Here is a 20,463-nt window from a genome sequence, read left to right as displayed (position 1 = left end):
CGGCCACCGTGAAGAAAAGAATGCCAAAAAAGAGAGCGTTGGCGTTCGGCTGGACGAGCTGCAGCGGCTCTGAGCGCACGGCGACCGCGGGCACAGGAAAACGCGACAAAAAACAGCAGGCGAGCAGGATGCACAAATCACGGTCGCTCGACGGCAGAAAATGAATGCAGGCCAGCGGAAAAACCTCCAATGCGAAACAGGATACCTCGTTGGGTACGTTTGTGACGACACGAAGACCAACCCGTGACGAGCAACAAGCGAGACGCGCGTGCGCGTTCCCTCCTGGGAACGCTGTCTCGCGTGTGAGTGAAACACTAAAAACACGTAAAAAAGTGTAAAGGATCCTCAAGTAGGACTTACCTGTGGGTGGCCGGCTTTTCGCAAACGGGTAAAAACGCTCGTTTATCGTCGAAGCCAACCTAGTGGAGAAGGGAACAGCGCTCGCAGCAACCTCATTTTGGGCAGTTGATCCTCTGGACGAGGCCGCCACTCACTCCGGTGACCCCCCGACATTCGCTGTCGAGGAAACACATCTGGGGGGGGTTTGTGTGAAGGGGTAACCCAACAAAACATTACCAGCGGATGAAATAGAGGGGTTGCACCGCACATCTGAATTTGTTCGGGGTGATTCGCTCCACGTGTTTCCCTTCTGAAGCGTCAGGTTCCTGGGCACACTGCCAGGCGAAGTAAAGACCGCGAATGAGGTGACCCGAGTCACCTGTGCCGTCGTCTCGTGTTCACGAGTCATACTCAGGTGGCGCCGAAGCCTGGGCTACTGAGAAAAACAGCAAACGATAAACAGTCTGCCTGCTGGGGCGTCCCACTGCTTGTGAAGTCGCTGTAGTCTATTCCACAGGGTACCCGTCTAGCATCGCCGCCGCAGAGGTACCCCCGCGCTAGGATCGTTGTCATCGGGGGATGAGACACACACACAAGAAATAAGACGACCCCGATGCCGGTTTCGCTACCTCCCAACGGAATGAAGACCTCTGCCGGAGTGAGCTTGGGAAATTTTATTCCTGTAGCCTTTAAAGCAGCCTGTGACCGTGTGCTCGCGACAGCTGCGCACCGCAAACAGCCTTGTTCGCATGCATTTACGAGGCAGGCGCCGCTATTATCAGTGTGGACATGATCGCTTCCGCGTTCACGAAGCGCTTGCATGCTTCAGCGCTCCTCTGCAGAAGACCAGCGATGCGTCGAGACTGCTCTACAGATTGGCTCTGGTTGGGTGGCGGTCTTGGCGTGCGCGCACGAACTCAGTGACGCAGCTAGAGAGGCTGAAAAACGAATGAAGAGGGCTGGAAGCGGTTCCAAAATTGTCCCCTGTTCGGCTAAAACCGCAGAGGAGGCGAGGCTGCCCTGGATCGCTGAGTGTGAGCGGAATGCGGTCGCTGCCCCGCGAGCCTGGTGACAGATGCGTGAACAACATGTGTCGCTTCCAACCCGTGCAAGCGGCCAGTGAAGGTTGCGTGCAAGCCCATCATTCTGGAAACGCTTCGGGTGGAAACGCACGCAAGCCGCTGGCAGCAAAGACGAGCTGCGCACCCGCTCTCCATAGTGATGCGTGCAGAGCGTGTCTTAAAGGTAAAGGGCGTGACACCGGTCGCTGCTGTCATCTCCTGCGGCCGACGTCTGCGGAAGTCTCCTAATTTTCCGCCATTCTGCCTGAAAACGTGGCTTATGTGACAGAACCGTTAGTGCCTTGCCTCACATGTACGTGAGTTCGGCTCGAGGCGCGCAATACAACGACACTACGGGGGCGGTTCCAGTGCCCCGCCCTGAGGACCCTGACGCTTTGAGGCCCTGGCTCGCATCCCCAAACGGCATCAGCATCACAGAAGGAAATTCTCCGCTCGAAGCGTGACAAGGTGCTCCTTGTCAACCCGAGCCCTGTAGAAATCTTCAACCTGCTTGACAACTTTGCACATATCGGCAGGATGCAGATCCAGAGGACGCGACGAGCGCCCCTCCTGACTCGCCATCCACTTCTTGATCAGTTCCTTCTGGTACTCGTCCTCCGTCTCCGCGAGACAGTCCTGCGCACGGGCGGCTGTCTCGCCGCAGCTGTTCAACGCTCCTTCTTGAAATTCAACCCAGAGGCGCGCCTGAATGAGTGCCTGCCACACGAAAAGCTCGATCCCGTGAACCACCGCGCAGCCTGCGCCGCATGCCTGACACACAGAGAGACAGCCAGTCGCGTGCAGTTCAGGGACACAAAACGCGAGCAAGTTCCTTCTTGTGATTGACTCTGCCAGGCGCAATCACGAACGTAGGGACAACAAAGCCGTCGTTGCTGCCTCTGCGCGTCCACCGGCCTGCGTGTTGCCCCCAAGACTTCTGCGCCGTCGACATCTAGGCGCTGTCCCTGCACGGTCAGCAGCCAAAATAAAGCGTCGACCGCTTCCTTGAAGATTTTTCGGCGCATGAAGGTTTGATGCCTCGTGTGTCTCTACTACGCAACAGCTCGGCTGTGGCTGCTGCTGCCAAGGCACGGATACCAGCACCGAGGAGGGTCGCAGCATGGCGACCGGACTAAGTGATGGCGAAGCTGAGGCACCGGCGACAGTTCAGGCCTCAAGGGGGCTGAATACTCCGACACAAAAGGTGACAGCACTACACTGAGCGTCTGCTCCCTCGCCTCGAAACGGCAATGGGAAATCGACCCAAAAGGACCCCGTACCTTCTTCACGAGAGGTGTTAGCACCGGACTATACGCCATTTCAACCACGAGTGGGCGATTTCGAAACACGTCTTGAGGAAGCTCGCAGCGGGCGGTCCCTGGCACTGTCCCGACCTGCGCAGAGTTTTTCAAGCACCAAAAGGCCAACGAAGACGCTCGAGATCTATACTCGTCTGCAAAAGCGTTCGCCTGACTGCGTGCGTGGTTCCTTCACGCGGCTGCCACGGCGTCACTGAGAAATGCATAAGAGTCCCATGCGCTGGTGTATACTGGCTGGGACGTATGAAGGAGATTTACTGCCCGTGAGTGGAGGCTGGATGTACACCACGACCGCAGCGTCCTTCAAAGCACTCGGAGGATCACGACGCCCGCTACTTGCGGCACTATAACGTCCGAGCTTTGTGCTCCGCGGGCATTCGACGGCGGGAACGACAAAAGGCGACTGTCTCCAGGCGCTGAAAAACTGGAAACGAAGCTTCGTGATCGTGGCATGAGACGTCATTCTCGATGCATGCTTCCTTACAACCACGTGAATCTCCTGCCGGCGGGCGGTGCCGGGCGCCGCCCCCGAGTCCTCATCCTCAAGCGTCCCGAAAACTGAGACGCCGAACTCTTTCGCTAGCGTCTCAGCTCGACTCCTTGTGCGGTTGTACACGAACACGTCGCCTGGGGGGAGCGGGTTAGACGCCGCGTTGGCCTTGCGTGGGCCGCCGGCGCTCCCTGAGCTTGCAAACGTCGATGCGGCAGCCGCGCCGCGAAGCAGGTCGCGCACCAACAGGCACGCAACCACTGCAGCGCGAGCTGCCCCGCCAGCGCCCACGACAAGGAAACTCGAGGACGGGGACAGCTGCACACAGCGACCGACATAGACATCCCTGGGGGAGGGGGTTCCAGCGTAGAAAAGAGGAATGGGTCTACTCCGTGCGACCCTGACCCGAAAATGCATGCAGGGACGTCTTGCCACTCCCCCGGAACCACACGGTGGAGGTAGGAGGGTTTCTTACTCGGTTACACCGCGATAGGATCGCCTTCACGATGGCCGCGTAGTCTGTGTTCGTACCGCAGAGACCGCTGGCCTTGTCGCGGTAGATTGTGTTGACCTGCAGCATATGACCGCGAACCCAGCGCGCCGGCTCCAGGCAGAATAAATAAAGAAAGCCCTTGCATGCCTTTCCTGCTTCCACGGTGCTACAGTCGTTGATTTGACGCGGGTGCGATACACGGACTCTCAGAACCTTATACTCAGCGTCGTTAGCTGCGCCCGCGGCCCACAAGGCACCCCACACAGTTCTTAACCCCAGTCTCACGCTGCCGTGCCCCGTCAGTGTCTCTCGTTTGCTTTCTGAGTCTGGCCTGCTGAGCGGCTTCCTCGATTCACTTTCAAAACGTCTCTACCAGCAAAGCGAGGCCTCGCATGTTGACCTTGGAGTCTTACCGCTCCAATTCGCTTCGCAATCGGGTCAATGCGGCTCAGAAGAGGAGCAACCACTTCCTTCAGGGGAATCGTGACGCATGCCCCTCCAAACGTCTCAGAAGTCGCGGACCTCAGAAACTGCCAGGTCATTCGCTCGATAAGCTCCGCGCGCCGTCGTTCGTTTTCTCGGGTCGCGAGGAGTCCGTTGCCAACAGAAGGCCGCGGCTCTGGGCTCATCAACGATTTCTCACTCTGCTTTGCTCGCCTAGCCAGTCCTGTCACGTCCTGAACCGGTTGTCCACCGGCTGAAGGACAGAGGAGGCTTTCGAGTTCTCGCTGTACAGCGACTGAAGGAAAGTGGCTGAATAGGCACGTTTTCGCGGTCGCCGTTCTGCACTGGAAAATGGCGTTGTGAATCGTCGGCGAGGGGGACAGGGTCGTCGGGTATCCGAAGATGAAATACCGCACACAGGGCAGGGCAAGATCCCGACGACGACGCCACAGCGACGCCGCGCTGAGCTGACCATACACCTGAGGCAGAGGTCGCCGGCCGCACAACAGGGATACCACGCAGGAGAATGTGCAGTAACGCTGACAATTGCTGCCCCCGCGCGCGCGGACGCATGAGGAAATCTTGCAACTGGGATCGCGCACGAGGTGTATGGCAGACACATCAACTGAAAACCGCCGTATATTTACCTACAGGCCACTGTGGCTGCCCCCCGCTGATCCACGAATCAATCCAACGTGGTCTGAGAGGCCAGCGAGTCGCCACATACTCCAGCCTGAAAAGCAGCGCTCACAAGATAACGCAAGCCTCTCCCCACGCGCAGGAGCTCCGTAACGACGCTTACGTTGTTGTCGTCTTCGCCCTCGAGACAAGTTGGCGTGAAGTAGCTGTTTTCGATTCGAGAGTGCCGGCCGGCCGGACCGCCCTGAAGAAGAATGAGAGGGCGGTTCAGTACCCGAGCAGAGCCTTCCAGTGCGGTCCCTCTGGAATTCGAAATCAACATTCCGTGTTCATCAGCATCCAGGCGCGTGATGGTGTACAGACACTCGTCACCAGCTGCGCATGCAGAGCGTACTGCCCTGACCACAGCTTCTACAACTTTCTCCGCTTTCCGGCTGCCCCCTCCGTTCACGGGCCGCGCGACAGATGACTGTCTAGTGCGTGCGTCCTCCTCTGCGGACACTTCGCCTGCTCCAGCGTCCGCCTCCGCGGTGCATTCGCAATCCTGCCCGAGGGGAGGCAGCTGGGGCACAATGACGATTTTGGATAGCGCGGCATAAGAGCATGCGACAGAACAAAGGTAGTGCCTGAGAAAGAATCAGTCGAACAAGAGACGCGAACGACTGTGGAGGAGCCGGGGTCGGCCTGTAAGAGCCAAGCACCCTCAGCGCGTTTCAGTACACCGATGCCAGATATGAACAGACGCAGGCGAGGCATCTAGGTGGCCACATCAGTTGCTCTATCAGTCTTGTGCATGCAGCGTGTCCTCTGAGCCCATACTGCGCCGGGCCTTCCAGAGAAATGTGGTTAAAGTAAAGAGGTCCGAAAAGCGCCCGTTCCCTCGGGGTGGTACGTGCGTCAGCAGGTGACCGCCCTACCAAATCTGACTCCAGTTCGCCATGAATGCTCTGTTCAGCTCTTTGTTGTCACCAAAACGTGTCTTCCGCACAGACTGCCCACAGATACGTTGATGCGTCCCTAAGAGTGCTCCATGCGGCCGCACGCACTCGAGCCTCTACCAAACCGGTCAGGCGAGGGTCTAGACTCAAATCTATCCGCCTGTTACCTGTTGAACGTTCTTAGCGGATCCGCGTCTTTGCCGTAGGACCACGGGCCGTGAAGTGACGCAATGTAGCGCGCCCCCGAAGGAGTGTCGCGAAGTATTTGAAGGAACGCGCGGCGAGCGCGGCTTCTCACGCTCTCTGTTGAGCTTGCCACTGTCTCCGAGGCGTCACGCTCTTCGTCATCATCAACATCTAAAACCGCTGCGGCGTGCTGCGAAGCCTCAACTTGCTCGCTCTCTCCGCGCCCTCCTGCCCGCACGCGGCATACGACTCGCTCCCACAGCGCTTCCCGCGCTGCGGTTGCGCGACGTTCGCGGGGCGTTCGAAGTCGCGCCACCTGCGTCACCTCGATGTCAATCCAGTCGAAAACGAGACGGCGCATGCGGGATAGCGCGTCAATGTAGACAGCGGTGCGACTAAGCTCTTGGGCCTCTCTCTCCCTCTCCCTCTGCACAGTCGGCGAGACAGTGCAGGATTCAGACGCCCCCCGCGTGCACTCCTGTCGGGCGTCTCCGGAGGAGGCATGCTGCGCGGCGCTCGCGCTGGCAGCGCCGTCGCATGTGTGTTCAGAGGGCGCTGGTTCCTTCGCGGCGTGCGCTGGCTCGACTGAGCGCTGGGCAAGGGCTGCAGACGGAGGGGACGAGCTCTTCTCCGCACTGTCCCTCTCCGCCGAGGCCGCGGCGCCGTCGCACAGCTCGTGTCGCTGCTGCGAGAGACACTCTTCGAAGAGCGGGTCACCGGGGCCAAAGTGCCCCCCATCTTGCTCCGACCTCACAGTGAGAATGAGGGGCTTGCCAGTGATCAACCTGAGCAAAGTTGGGGGGGGTCGCATGAGCACAGCCAGCGATGCGAGAAGCCCTCTGATGCCACCAACGCGAGCGGACGCATTGCATCCCGGAGGCATACTTCATACCGCAATCCGATAGGGAATCGACGTCCCACCCTGGGAAAACACAAGCTCTTGAGTGCCTCTCATTCGCCTTTTCGCAAAGTGCGAAGGAGCCAGCCGATGATGCGCGCCGCGGCCAGCCGCCCCACGCACAGATGCAGCACCTGACGCACGTCTGCGCACACGGCGGGTGCGGCTGTCGCTGCGTGGTTCTGAGTTGGGAAGGCGGTGATATTCTGAGGCCTACACACTCCGTGTGCACTGTACGGCAGTCGACGCAGAGGATTGGAGACCGCGGCGTCTGCTCCTAGACGTGAAAGTGTGCTCATGCAACTCACCTCAAGAAAAACGCCTGCCGCTCCACGGACTCTAGTGAAGCGAGACAGTCCGCGCGCAGCTCCACGGCGTCGACGTCTCTACACGCGCGGCAACAGAGGATACAGGGAGGAGACGGATGAACCCCACGCAGCCTCTAGGGCCACGTGCTCCAACCGAACGAAACGGCGTCGGCGATGTATTTGTTTTAGACAACGCGGTGCTACGACCCGACACCGAGGTGATGCGTCAGGTGCGGTCGTCTTTGTGATGATTACTTCTCGGCTTTTTTTCCATATCTCACTTCAAAGGCAAACATTTTAGACAGATGACTCACTCAAAGAGAGAGCCGCTTCTCGCCCACCGAACAGAGTGGCCGGCGTCACAGCACAAGGGCCACACATAGACTCTACGCCTTCTGGCGTTGTTTAAAGTGTTTTCATCGGAACCTCCGCCAGTATGACCTTCCCGCCCACACCAAAGACGCGAAGCCGACCTGGATGGACCACAGATCAGACTCGGAAAGAGCCGACTCGCGAAAACCCCTGCAGGTCTGTGCCTGACTGGTCGCGCGTTCGCGCAAGAGGCGTGCGTTGCCATGGACCGTCCGCACTTCTGACTTTCGACAGTATCGAGACGAGTGCAGCATCTGCCACCTCTCTCTTTTCTTTCATCTTCTTCACAGACGGCACGCACCTGTCACGCCCCAGCGGCCTGGCTAATGCCTACCGTCGCACACGGCCGATGATGCCACACCCATGTCCCCTCACCTGCTGGCTTGCAGCCACCTCAGCGTCTTGTCGTCTAGTGCTCCGAGGCCAGCGCGCCTCTTTGCCGCTGAAAAGCCCTCTGAACCGCCTGCGCCCTCTGACGCGCAGTCGAGCGCCGCTGGCCCGCCTGCAGCCGCGCCATGCGGATCCACAGTCTCCACCGCGCCCGAGAGCCGCGTCTCCGTTTCTTCCGCGCGGGTTGACCATCTCACGAGTTCGTCACATACCAGGAACGTACTCGAAGGGGTGAGAGGCACCGGGGGGCCCAGCAGAGCAGAGAGGAAGAGCTGCCAGACTGTGTAAACTGCCCTCAGATAGAGGGTGAGTTTCGGCGCCTCCTCCGGATGGGAGGCTGCGAGGCGGGCCGCCACAAACTCAGGGAGCTCAGGCAGAGACAATGCCGCTGATGAGCGCGAGCGAGGTGGCAGCCGTCCTCGTGTCGCGCGGCCGTGGTCTTCGTGCACAAACGGCTCCGAAGACGCCGGCGAAAGCCCGGAGGCAGGAGGCGCGACGCTGTCCGCCGCGACGCCAGCAAAGGGCCCGAACGACGACTCAGATGTTTTCAACTCTGACAACATCGGGAATGAGGAGAACTCATTTTCAAAGAACTGCAGCCCTGCAAGAAGTTCGCGAATTGGGGGAGTCCAGAACTCGAACTTCGCCACCTGCTTGTATCGCACAGATCGCTCGCGATACAACCGCGTCACCTTCTCGCGATAGGTTGCGCGCTGCGCACTGACGTTCCCAGCGGATGCGCTATGGTCTCGTTTCTTCGCCTCATGAGCCGCACTCTCCCCACTAGCTCGCCCAGCTTCAGCATGTTTCCGTTGCGGCTGAAAGAAGGAGGGCGCCTGGCCCTGCAAATTGCACACAAGGGGACGCACGGGCGGACGGGCACCGCATGACATCAACGGCGCGCCAGCCCACAGGGTCTTTCTCGATGTGTAGGGTGCTCTCCCGTTTGCGGTGGGAGGACTCAGTACATATCAGCGGCTGGGGACAGGAGTGACGCGACTCGGTGTGCTTTTTCAGTTGCGAGCAGAATGAAATCGATTCATACAGAGCTGTCGTAGCAATAGTCGGGCATTCAGAGCTCTAGTTTCAGATGAGAGAGCTAGGCTACTACATAGGATACAATGAGAGCAAACTCCCGGTTTTGGAGGATACTGTTCGACGCACCTCCTTCCGAAGCGCTCTATCCACAGACTCTTGCTCCGAGGTTTTCACCCACACGACAAGAGGCTCTGCAGCGAGCAGCTCCATGGCGCGATAGCCTTCGATGACACCGCCTCCGCAGGATATCACGCACCCTCCGTTGCGGCTCGCGAGGAGTCCCTCGGCCCTACACTTCCGGAGGAACCTATCCAGCGATGTGTCAGAAGGGAAGCGTTGGGTCTCTTTAGTGCTGCCGGCTTTCGCTTCGTGTGTGGGCCTGTGCCCTGTCTGGATAGCGATCGATGAAACAGACTCTCCATCGTCCGCGCAAGCGGGCTGGGAAGAACGGGCACGCGAAGTGGCCTCGGCAAGCGTCAGCTCGGGCAAGCAGTCTTTCGTCGGGGGCCCTCGCAGAGAGGCGAGAAGAAACGCGAGCGCTTGACTCTCGACGTGCCGGAAGGCCGGCATGCCTTCGTCTTCAATGAACATGCGCAGCCTCTTCAGAGCAGCGAGGGACGAGTCTGCAGCCGCTGTGCCACGGGCTGTACGCGGCGGGTAGGCGTCCGCCGGGGTAGCCTGCGCGGGTTCCTCGCGGTTGCGGAGCCACGCCTCCAGCAGGACATCGAGGTCCACCAAGGGCCAGCCTCGCTCGAGAGCTGCCAGCTGTCCCAAGACACTCTTCCCCACGCCTCGCATGCCCACGACCACAAGCACATCCGGCGAAGCGCTTCGGGCAGTTCGTGAGACAGCTTGGTGCGGCGCAGAGCCCGTCTCCTCCACGCGCCCCTCCCGCAAGGCGGCGGTGCCAAGCGGCGAATCTGAGCAAGACTCAGAGGGAAAAAACATGCAAGGTGTCGCACGATGAGTCGCAGCCAAACCCAAGCGACGTGTAATCAAACTAAGCCATTTTGGTGATTCGGAAGGGCCGTACTGGACTCCGCCCAGCTTTTCCTGCGCCACGCGACAGACAGAAGAGGCCTGCCGGCGTCGCACGATGGCGGCTTCTTCACGCTATAGGAACAGTTCCGTCCTCTTGCTCCTCCTTTACGCGGTGACGAAAGGAAGAGCTGCCAGCAGCCAGGGCGGCAGAGTCGGAAGCAGGAGGCGGATCGGGGGCGAATAGCGCAGGGCGGAGCGCATGAACGTCCACCCAGAGGCTTTCGCCAGCCTCCCCGCCCCCCCTCAACCACGCCCCCCCCCTCCCCCCGCTGGTTGCCCGTGGTCTAGACTGTGGCACGCTGTTTACGTGCCGTAACATAATAAGAAAACTGTATGTGTGTATAGATGTGATGGAGTCGATTCACCACTGTTTGTGCGCAACCGGCGCCACCGCTCACGAGCGCCTACCTGTAGTTTTGCGGAAGAAGGGGAGCGAGGGGCACCCAGGCGGCTCGGGCACGAAGCATCCCATCAGCTGTGTGTCAGACAACGAACTCGGCTTGCGCTGCGCGGCTGTGAAATCCTGGCACGCTTCTCTTGTCTCCTCTCGGCATCTCCCAGTGAGCCCAAGGGCCAGGTAACCCGGTGCGGTCTTCTCGCATTCGCCGGCCACGCAGGCAGCGGGCCTGTTGGCATTTCCCGCGCGGCGGCTTAGGCAGCTCGGCGGAACTGCGGGAGGGGCATAAAGTCGCATGCCAAGGCGTTCCTTGCACACAAACCAGAAATCCGCGAAGGTCTTGTCTACGCATCTCCACTGCACGCAGACACGCAGGCACACATTGGGCTTTTCAATTCTCCACCCAGTGTGGCTCGAGTCGTCTCCCTCCCAGTTGATCCTGGATCGGCGCGGAACAGACGGGTCCCCGCTACGGATAGATACACGGCATCTAAGTGTTCACGTCCTGCCGCCCCGCCGACGCCAGCGCACTGATACCGAACTGAGGCACAAAAGCTGTTGCACGCGCTCCATGAAAAAAGTGCGAAAAACGGCAACAAGGGCCTGGCGAGGCGCCTTTGACGCTGTCGCCACGCACCCCTAAACTCTGCCGGCATCAGACAGCCCTACTGGGCCGGCTGCGCTGTGCCTTTCAGGCTGCAGCGGCACGTTGACCCGAGTCTGCCCCCCTGCTCCAGACGGTGGTTTTGCAGTTATCGCAGACCCTGGGGAGCCCCTTCACCCCTGAAGGGGGACGACGAGGTGCCCTAATTTTCTGCACTCGAATGCTACAGTAGGCACTGTTATTCCGCCCGCAATTGCCTAAGAGACGCAGCAAAAGCATTCGCGCGACAGTGATCGCACACGGCGCCCGTGAAACGTGTATGTCTGCAAGTAGGCGTACGTCGTGGATTCCGATGTCCTGGCGCAGCATGGCAATTATAGCGAAGCTCATGGCCACTCGGTGGTCCGCCTCGCTTTCAATAACTGTGAACTCTTGTGTCTCCTGTGGAGATGGTTCGCCCCTGCGAGCGTCTAACTGATGTCCGTTGTGCCGTTCCTTCCCACACACTTCCACACGATTATGTTGTCGACCTTGCTCCTCCACCTGCACCGAGACCCCCTGCCCATTACTACCGCTTGCGGCGAGGGGTTGAGTCTGATATATAAGGAGCCCGTCAGGGAGCTCGGCAACGATAAAACCCGCCGCTTTCAGGCCGCGAGTCGTCACGGCGATTCGGTCAGTTTCCTTCAGCCGTGCGGTCCGCCCAGCAATGAGACGGAATCGCGGCGGGTCTCCCGTCGCTGACTCAGAATAACTTGTGGCCTCAGAGCCGAGTGTCACCGCTCTACGCTCGTCAGCGACACATGCCTCTCCTTTGCCACGTTTCTGCACTTGGCTACCCTGACAGGCGATTGCCGCTAGGACGGCACATGTCATGAAGCAATCTTGCATGCTGCTCACGTCGACCGTCACTGGGGCGACCTTCGCCAGGGAACCTCCGGCTGGCGGTAGAGGCGTTTCGAGCCCCGCGTGTGGCCCTCGAGGGCGGCCTTTCTGAAGTCCAGCAGGCGGTCCCTCGACGGTAAGCCACGCCCCGGAGCAGCACGCACACATCGCCTCTGACTGTGCCGCCGACTCTACATCTGCAGTGCCGGCGTCTGGTCGGTGCGCGCCCCCAGCAGGACAAGTCGCCAGGCAGCAGCACGCAGCCGCTGCACCGGGAGTCTCGGGGAAGAGTCGGCGCGGACACCCGTAGCTCTGCTTGACTGAGCACCCGAAAAGAGGAAGCACGTCGACGAACGCCGCATCGCCCTGGAGAGACTTTGACCTGAAAACAACAACGCGCCACAGCTCGCATGTCCGCCGCCTCTCGGTAGCGCAAGACGCCGTAGGGTCCTTTCGGCGCAGCGTTCGCTCCCAGTTGGTCTTCGTGGACACCCGCAAACACGCGCTCGAGTCTGCGAGGCAACCAAATTCAACCGTCACATCATAACTTGATATGGCTGCATATTTCGGAAACGCCTTCGCGCGCAGTGAACATCAGCACGCTACCACCCCGCGACCATAACACTGTGCGCCAGGATACTCAGCGTAAAGCCTGGAAATCGTGAGACGTGTAGTAATTAAAATGTAAACAGGTGCGTCGGGACCTTCCGGTACAACACGCGGCGAGCCAAGAACTGCGCACGCATGACGCGAGAAAGGCTTGCGCCTTCTCTCGAAGGCGAAGACCCCGACCGCAGACGGGCACGAAACCCAACGTAGCGGCCCTGCAACGACGACTGGCAATGAGCCAGGTGCAATGCCGCCACCGACCTCCCGCCCTACCCTCTTTTAATGTTCGAGTATCTCTTTGTGTTAGGATCTTCATGGCACATGTGTCGCCGGCGCCAGACGCAGGGCCGCGCCGCAGCGTAAGCGTCCGTGAAGCTGTAGAGCCCGCTGCCGGCGCACACCCATTCAGCGCGTTCGGTGCGATGCAGGCGTACCTCCTCGCACAGCATCCATATATACCTGAATCCCTCCTTCCTTTTTTTCCGCCAAAACGCGATAGCATGCGTATACATCAGCGCCTTCGTGGGTGCGGACAGACGACAGCAGAAAGTGCGAAGCTCCTTCGATTCGTCCGCGTAGACGCACGGGCGTTTCCTTTCTCTCGTCAGCACCAACGAGACACACCGAGAGTGGCCTCAGCGTCCCCGCTTACCGGTCCAAGTTGAGATGCACGCGGTCTCCCGCCGCTGCAGCCATGGCCACGAAGTAAGACGCCGCTGTGGCGTCCGCCTCCACGGTGCATTCTGTCGGCTCAGGGAGGCTGTCGTCGAGGCTGGGTGCCGGTTCTGCCTTACAGTGGAGGGGCGCCCGCTCCTCGCACCCCGCGGCCGCACCCCCGCGGCCGCCCCTCCGCCGCCAAACAGAGCAGACTTGGTAGGCGACCGAACTCGTCTGGGCGACGTCAAAGCCCCACTGGCGCATCAGGCGTTGCGTCATCAGAACAAAAGGGAAAGGTGTGACGGTGGGCGAAAACGTCGGTGAGCCGTTCACGGATGAAGGGGCGGTGGGGTCTTCGTTGGCCGCTGCGTCCTGTTGAGGCTTCAGCAGGCTGAGCCCGCCACACAGGCGGTTCCCAGAAGGGCACGGTATAGGGTCTCGCTCGGCGTATGGGAGGCGCGACACGCCCTCGGCGCCGCTGCTTCTGTATCTCCGCAGCCTCGTGCAGCCCGCGTCCTCGGCGGCCGCCGCGGAGGCCGGATCGGGAGGCGGGGCTCCACGGAGATCGCTTCCGCGGTCGCCGGTCCCCATTTCCGGCACCTCCAGGTGCAACACGACGTCGTGGGGAGCCAAGGGTGCAAGCATCATCAAGGCGGAGCCGAACTGCGAGCTTTCTGACGCTGACACGCGCCAGTCGGTCTTCTCTGTAAAGACACGCGACAGTACTGGCGGTGCGGCGCTGTTCAACGCAGCGTTGTCCCGGGTGGCGGGGGAATCCTGTCGCCCTGACTCCGCCAAGTCGTCGCAAATGGAGAGTTCAACGGGCAAGCACCCGTCGGCCGCAAGATATCTCACGCGGCATCCTCTGATGAATCCGCTTAGAGCATCCGCCAACGCGCCCATCGGCCGCCTTCTGAGTTGCTCGCCGCCGTCAACGACTATGCGCTGGACCTTTGGGCCGCGAGGCTTTCTTTTCGCGCACACCACGGGTGCGGTGAGACCGGCACCGCCGCTGCACGTCGTACGCATGCGCTGCGTTTGAGGCTCGCCTCCCTTCCCTTCATGCACAGCGCATGCGTGTGCAGCGCAAGAGAACGCTGCTCGCGCCTCCTTTCGCTGTCCGCGGGTCGCCGCCTCTTTGAACCCCGCCTCCTCCCGCTCCTCGCGGGTTCGCTTCAGAGGCGTGCGGTGCCGGTCTTCGCTTGCTGCGCCTGCAGGCGACGCGCGCGTCTCGCCGTCGGGCTCTTGCACACGAGACGTCGGTTTTCCCATCGCGCCTGCGACTTCACGATCGCCAGCAACGCAGTGATGGAGGCGGAGTAGAAACGCGGCAGCGGGGAGAAGAAAGCGCGAAGTCGTTCCGCTGTCGCCAACCCACAGCAACAGTCGGCCGTCCTGCGAGACGCCAAACACTCAAACAGACAGGAACGCATGGCAGCATCTGCATGCGTATCGTGTCCGCTTGGCTGGGGCAGCCAGGGGCACACATGCAGGCAAGTCTTATTCCTAGAGGCGTGCGGAGTACAACGTCCTTGACTACGCCTATGCCGTCAGGTTTCCACGAATTCGCAGCACAGTGTCTGCTCTTCTCGTCACTTGCATGTGTGTGGGAGAAAGACGCTCAGAGCTGCGCCTGTTTGCTTATCCGTCAGAGTCCATATTCGACGATCGCAGCGGTGAAATGCCATCTGCATGCAGCGACGTCGTGGCATGCAACCGACAGGGGTGCTTGCCCCATCGCATGCAAGCAGGCAGAGCCGCTCCACAGGGAAACGTATGCCGCTTGTTCGATTCAACTGGCTCCACGAGGATCCTGCAAGCGAGAGTCAATCTCCCAGATCCTGCTATCTAACGATTCGTCATCGCGTAAATGTCCGTGAGAGCCCGGCTGTAATGCAAGGGAAGGCACTGCAGCGAAGTGGAGCTCACCGATACGTCTAGAAGGGCCAGAGGATCAAACGGCTGCGCCGCCGATACAGAGTCCCGCGCGCCCGGACAAGAGAGCGGCGGGGCCTCGACTTTCACGTCGAAAGACGGCGAATCCGGAGCTGCAAGGCAGAAACAGGGTTCAGGGCAACATCTTCCGGTCGTAGCACGCATTAGCTCAGGAAGGAAACTAGAAAGATCAGCGCGCCGAAGGTCTCCACAGTTACAGTGGCAAGCTGCATCCTGCTCATTTCTCTCATGCCTATCCCGTCGGGGGTACTTCGAGCTCGCCGCTCGTCCGCCCGAAAGTGCCGGCGCATCACTCGCGCCGCAACGAGCTTGCCACCTCTCCCTGCAGTGGTAACCACTCTCGGATGCACATCTCCTGTGCCTTCTGCCTCAGGTGTTGCGAACCATTTGCTGAATGGGGGGGGGGGGGGGGTCCCACTGTCGGTTGGTCGCGGCCGCGAACGGCGTCGACGGGCCTCCCGAGTCACACAGAACGATTTTCTTGGTGCAGAAAAGAGACTCCGTGACGTGCGGGGCACAGAAAGCTTTAATCAGCTTGACCTCCAAAAAGAGCGATGTCCGCCGGCCGCGAAGCAATGCGAAAACGCGTTGGAACGGCATGCGTGGTTGTGCCGGTCGTGCAGCTTTACTTACGGGAAGTGATCTCGAATGCGCTGAAAAGGCCGAGTTGTCGCAAGGCATCCAGCATCACGACGACGTCCACGGCGCATGGCAGATTGCGGAGCATGAACTGCTTCTCTCCCAAACTGTCGCGAGCCAAAGGGTGGACGCCAAAAGCAACGATGCAGTGCCGAAGCGCGGCGAGAAGCAGTGCGCGATTCGCGACCGATTTAGAGCCTGCGGAGCGAAACAGAGGAACCGGAAGAACCCCTGAAAGGGCTACGCTCCTCCTAGCTCCCTCTTCACATCTTTGCATAAGGTTCGAACAATTTCAGCGTCCGTTCATAACTCCCAGGGGACTGACTACACCTGCTGGTCCCTTCGATGCTACAGAGCAACCGACTTCGTAGTATCAGGCGGGTTAGCATGCATCATTCGGAAAATAGTGACAGGCGCGTGTGTAGGGCGACACGCTAAAGGGGGACTCAAACAGATGTGTGCAACACATGTATCGGCGTCTCGCTGTCGCACCATCCTCCCTCCATCCGGTCAGCGACCCCGCCGTCTCCGGGTGCACACGGCACACTCCGCACGTGACAGAAGGTGCTCAAGGCAGACCGCCTCAAGGGCGGCTCCGTCGTCTGTGTGGGCAAGGCGGTATTCCTGGTTGGTGTGTGAAGGTCGTAAGGGCGCCACAGCTTGGTGCACACGCAGCGGAACAGGCCTCACCGGGCACGGAGACGACAGTGCCAAGTGGAGAGGAACTGTTGGTGAAGTTTGGCGCAGAGCAGAGAGCCGAAGGCCACCGAACAGGCGCCAACGCGAGGACCGGCGACAACACTAGGCAGAGAAGCTCTTGCGGGACTGCGACCACATGGCGAGGATGCGTCACACCGACGTCTTCAACGTGGGTGACGAAAACTTTCCCGCCACAGTTCTTTTTGTCGTGCGAGATAATCAGTTGACTCGCCTGCTGCGCCTCCGCAGCTGAGAGAGCGACGGAGCATGGCAGGGAGAATTTGCGCAGAAGCAACTGGAGCCGAAGGCCTAGTACCGGGGAAATATGGCCCAGCAGCCGTAGAAGTAAAAGCTCAAGGACCATGCCTACGGCGACGCATTCTCCATGGAGCCTGCGATACACAAACAAAAAGAAATGCTGCAGGCGAGCATGGCAATCCCTCTTGAGACACGCCAAGAAGGCTCGGACCACGCACCCTCGCACACAGACCGCCGGTTAAACTGTATGTGGCTGCGTCCTCGCCGCAGGCACTCTCAGACACAAAAGGACAGCAGAGGCATGCGCGAAGATTCGTGTTTAAGATCATACGCTTATACTGGAAGAAGTGCTACTCTTCCGGTCAAGGCAAAGAAGACGCTTCTGCAGATGTCACGGTCGCATCTGTATCTTACCAATCGGAGCTCCTGAACAACATTTCTATCCCGTGGCCGACAGTGTGCCCGAAGTTCAATATTTGTCGCTTTCCACCCTCTCGGAAGTCATCCGCAACAACTGCCGCCTTCAGTTGAATGGCCTCCACGACGATCTTCTCCAGGGCGCGACAGGCGCCTCTTCCGCTGGCATCGCCGTCGTTTGAGGAACACTGAGGTGGAGAGTGCGGAGCGAGCTCCTGCGATTCTTTGCCGAGCGCATGAGAGTCATGAGTTTTCCCAGTGCAGGGCACGTGCGAGTGCGGCGGACAATGCCTTGCAGACGAGGGGTTCCACGAAGACGCGTCCTCTAAATTGTCTGTGGAGCCTCTGCGGTGGGCTTGCGAATGGCTCGTGGCGTCTCCGCATAAGGCTTTGTGAGCCCGTTTCCGCGGCCGAACCTCATCTGGTGCCAGGGCACTGGAGCATGCGGAGGAAGTTATCCCCGAGTCCTGCAGGGCTGCCGGGTCGACGCGTGCCAAGAAATCGAACAGCTCAGGACTGCTGGTTGTGGCTGAACTTGACAGCAGCAGACACAGGTTCACGTACGTCCTTAGACACCCTTCGTAGCGCCCATACCGCAGAAAATGATGCAGTACCCCACAGATCGGCAACACATATCAGAACGATTGCGTCGGCCGTCTGTCAGGCGAGGCACTAGCCACGAAGGTGACGGATGGCATCCCATGGCCTCCCCGAACTCGCCTGCCAGCAAGCTCCAGATTCGTCGCATGACCCGTTTTTCAAATCATCAGCGAGTGCCATTTTCGTCCGCGCGTTCGAGTTCCTAGCCGCTGTTGCATCCATCAGCGCAGATAGGTGCGCGTCAGACATGCGATGCTGGCCTCTGGCGCTTCTCGGCTTCGGCGGCTGTCGCGACACTTGGTGCCAGCAGTGCAGGCAAGCCTTTATGAATACGAGGTGCAGAAAAAGGGAGGGTCCCCGTTGCATCTGACTGGGTGCCCACGCTCTGCTTCACGTCGGGACAGGCACGCAAGGTGGGGGGGAGGAGGGGAGGCGGGAGGGAGGATCCTCGGGCAGTGAGCGCAGCACCAATAAATCTCTATCGCCACTGCACGCTTGCAAGCTGTGCTACCTGTGGAGTTACGTCCTTACCGATCTTGATTACTTCTGCCATGCCGTTTGCAAAGTGTCGCGGGGATAAGGATCGAAGGAACGGCAAGTGGACCAGAACGGCGCGTGGATGGCAAAATGTTCCCAAGCAATTCTTTGCGGTGGCAACGTCGATACCATTTTTCCCTGCAGCCAAGAGCGCGACAGAGGCACAAGTGGGGGTTCCAGCAACGCCCCATTAGGTCAAAGTCCGCGTGTTTTTCAATACGCCGGCCTACCTTCATGGCAACACCGGAAACGAAGTGTTGCCGTTTCGAATTAACTACGCACAGTCCTTGCCTGAGCGCCTGAGTAAGCTGCGCCCTCACGGCCGCCCCGCTGTGCATACCCTGAACGTATGTAGTCGGCGAGGTAGACAGTTGTAGGACCCGAAAACCTCTCTCCGTGTGTTGGCGCTGTTTGCCTAGACGTGGTTCAGCGCCACGACGCATCTCGTCAAAGAAAGACTGCCCTACGCATCCAGGCAGAGAGAGTGCTTACCTCCAACGGCGGCGTCGACTGCCGAAAGCAAGGTGGTGGGAACGAGGACGCAGCTGACGCCCCTGAGAACCGTCGATGCCGCAAATCCGACGAGGTCGCACACTGATCCTCCGCCCACTGCAAACACGACGCTTCGCCTGTCCAGAGGGGCGCGCTGCACCAGGTCCTTCGCCTGACCGCCTGCTGGGAGGCCTGGCGGGACAGCGGCATCGGACTTCAGCCCGTCGTTCCCACCCTTGAGGTAAAGAGAAGAATCGTGAAACGGAATCACAAACTCTCCAGCCCTGCTGGAAGACGGAGTGCCGAAGAGAAGCGCATTTTGAACCTCTGCGAGAGCCCGGCGGCATTTCAAGCCTTCCCCCAGTTCGCCCTTAAGGAACCAAAGCGCAACAGGCCGGCAACTGGGCAACTGGGCCTTACAGCTAGGAGTGTGCAGCCGATCTCCGTGGGCCGTGTCCACTGTGTTTGCATGCAAGCATGCGGATGTCCTGCTATTTTTACTTGGGAGTTCATGGTGAGAAGCAGGAGGGGATGCAGAACCGGGTGTACCAACACGGGATGAAGACGACGGCGGAGCGGTCCCTCCAAGTTTTCGAGCAAAGGCTTGTAAGACAGCAAGATGCCGCAAGGGGAGGTTCCTGTCAATGAAAAAGTGAAGCGAGGTAGCCGATGCCGGTGCTCCGTCGGAGTCCTGGCACACAGAAAGGATACCCGTGGATCGCAGCCATGCTGATTAGCGGATGAGATACGCAGCATACGACTGGCATGCACTGTCCTGTACCACAGATATTTGGTACAAAAATACCGTCCAGGTTTGTTCTAGTTGTGGAAACTGGGCTGAAGTTCGTGTGCATGATGAACACGGAGATGCATTCAGGGTCTGTATACTGAAATCCATTCGGCAAGTGAGGAATCAGCATAGCCAGAAAACATGATCCGGATGCCCCATGGAGCGGGGAGTGAGGAGTGGTGCCGTTGAGGTTAGGAAATTCAGTCAATACCTGCCGCTCTGCAGCGCCTGGGTTAATAGGTAATGAGATAAGCGTCTCTTCAGTTGGACCGCCATCGTCCATCGCGCACGATGGCATTGGTCACGCGACGGGTCACCATATGTTGACTCACTTGCAGGATTGCCCGCTCTACATTTGAGTCGGTAGATCCTGTCGAGTCGACAACGCGCTCGCCGACAAAAATCGGGTACGTCTTGATGTCAGCGTTTTCGTGGTCGGTATTACTTCCAGAGAAAGCGGCACCAAGGGTGGGGTTCGCTTCTTCGTGCCCTCTGCCGGCGCTTGATATACCGTCGTTCGCCGCTCTACGTCCCTCACCATCCCAATGTTGATCGCGTAGGACCGAACTGTTCCGTTCCGTGGTCTTTGCCGTGTCACCAAAGCAGGAAAGAGATGTTCGATCCTGATTTGCACATGATGAAGTCGTAAAGATTGCATGTTCCCGTGATGCACCGCTCTGCTGTTTTGCAACGAGGACGACACGCAGCCCCCTCTGAGAATCAGATGCCATGGCGGCTAGAGGTCACCGAAATTCGGGGCATGAAGTACTGATAGGCATGCCAATTACATACAGCACAGACACACTTTTTTCTGTATCAAGAGAGAATCTTAGACAAGCTAGTTCAGCCGCGGTGAACTGTAAGACCTCGTTACGCGCTTTTCACCGCAGCACCGCCGGACTGCAGATGCCGTTATCGCTCCGCGTTCCAGCAGCACACCTACGTTGAAGCTACATAGAAGATCCTT

General features: G+C 59.5%; 1 protein-coding gene across 1 annotated transcript; it reads right to left on the bottom strand.

Moving 5' to 3' along the window:
* Window positions 1-1,832: 1,832 nt before the first annotated feature.
* On the bottom strand, window positions 1,833-20,227 carry BESB_070320 (uncharacterized protein; the record flags this gene model as incomplete). The annotated part of the gene is made up of 19 exons (XM_029365405.1): window positions 1,833-2,171; window positions 2,681-2,794; window positions 3,685-3,780; window positions 4,116-4,625; window positions 4,949-5,411; window positions 5,891-6,694; window positions 7,116-7,193; window positions 7,863-8,719; window positions 9,042-9,835; window positions 10,365-10,710; window positions 11,297-12,224; window positions 13,104-14,503; window positions 15,038-15,156; window positions 15,698-15,901; window positions 16,394-16,794; window positions 17,075-17,606; window positions 18,209-18,352; window positions 18,707-19,397; window positions 19,829-20,227. 19 exons carry the CDS (start codon window positions 20,225-20,227, stop codon window positions 1,833-1,835), a joined length of 9,219 nt encoding a protein of 3,072 aa, XP_029217889.1.
* Between the last annotated feature and the right edge of the window lie 236 nt (window positions 20,228-20,463).

Source organism: Besnoitia besnoiti (assembly GCF_002563875.1).
Source record: "Besnoitia besnoiti strain Bb-Ger1 chromosome Unknown contig00007, whole genome shotgun sequence".
Lineage (NCBI taxonomy): Eukaryota > Apicomplexa > Conoidasida > Eucoccidiorida > Sarcocystidae > Besnoitia > Besnoitia besnoiti.
This window is presented reverse-complemented; position numbering and strand designations above follow the sequence as displayed.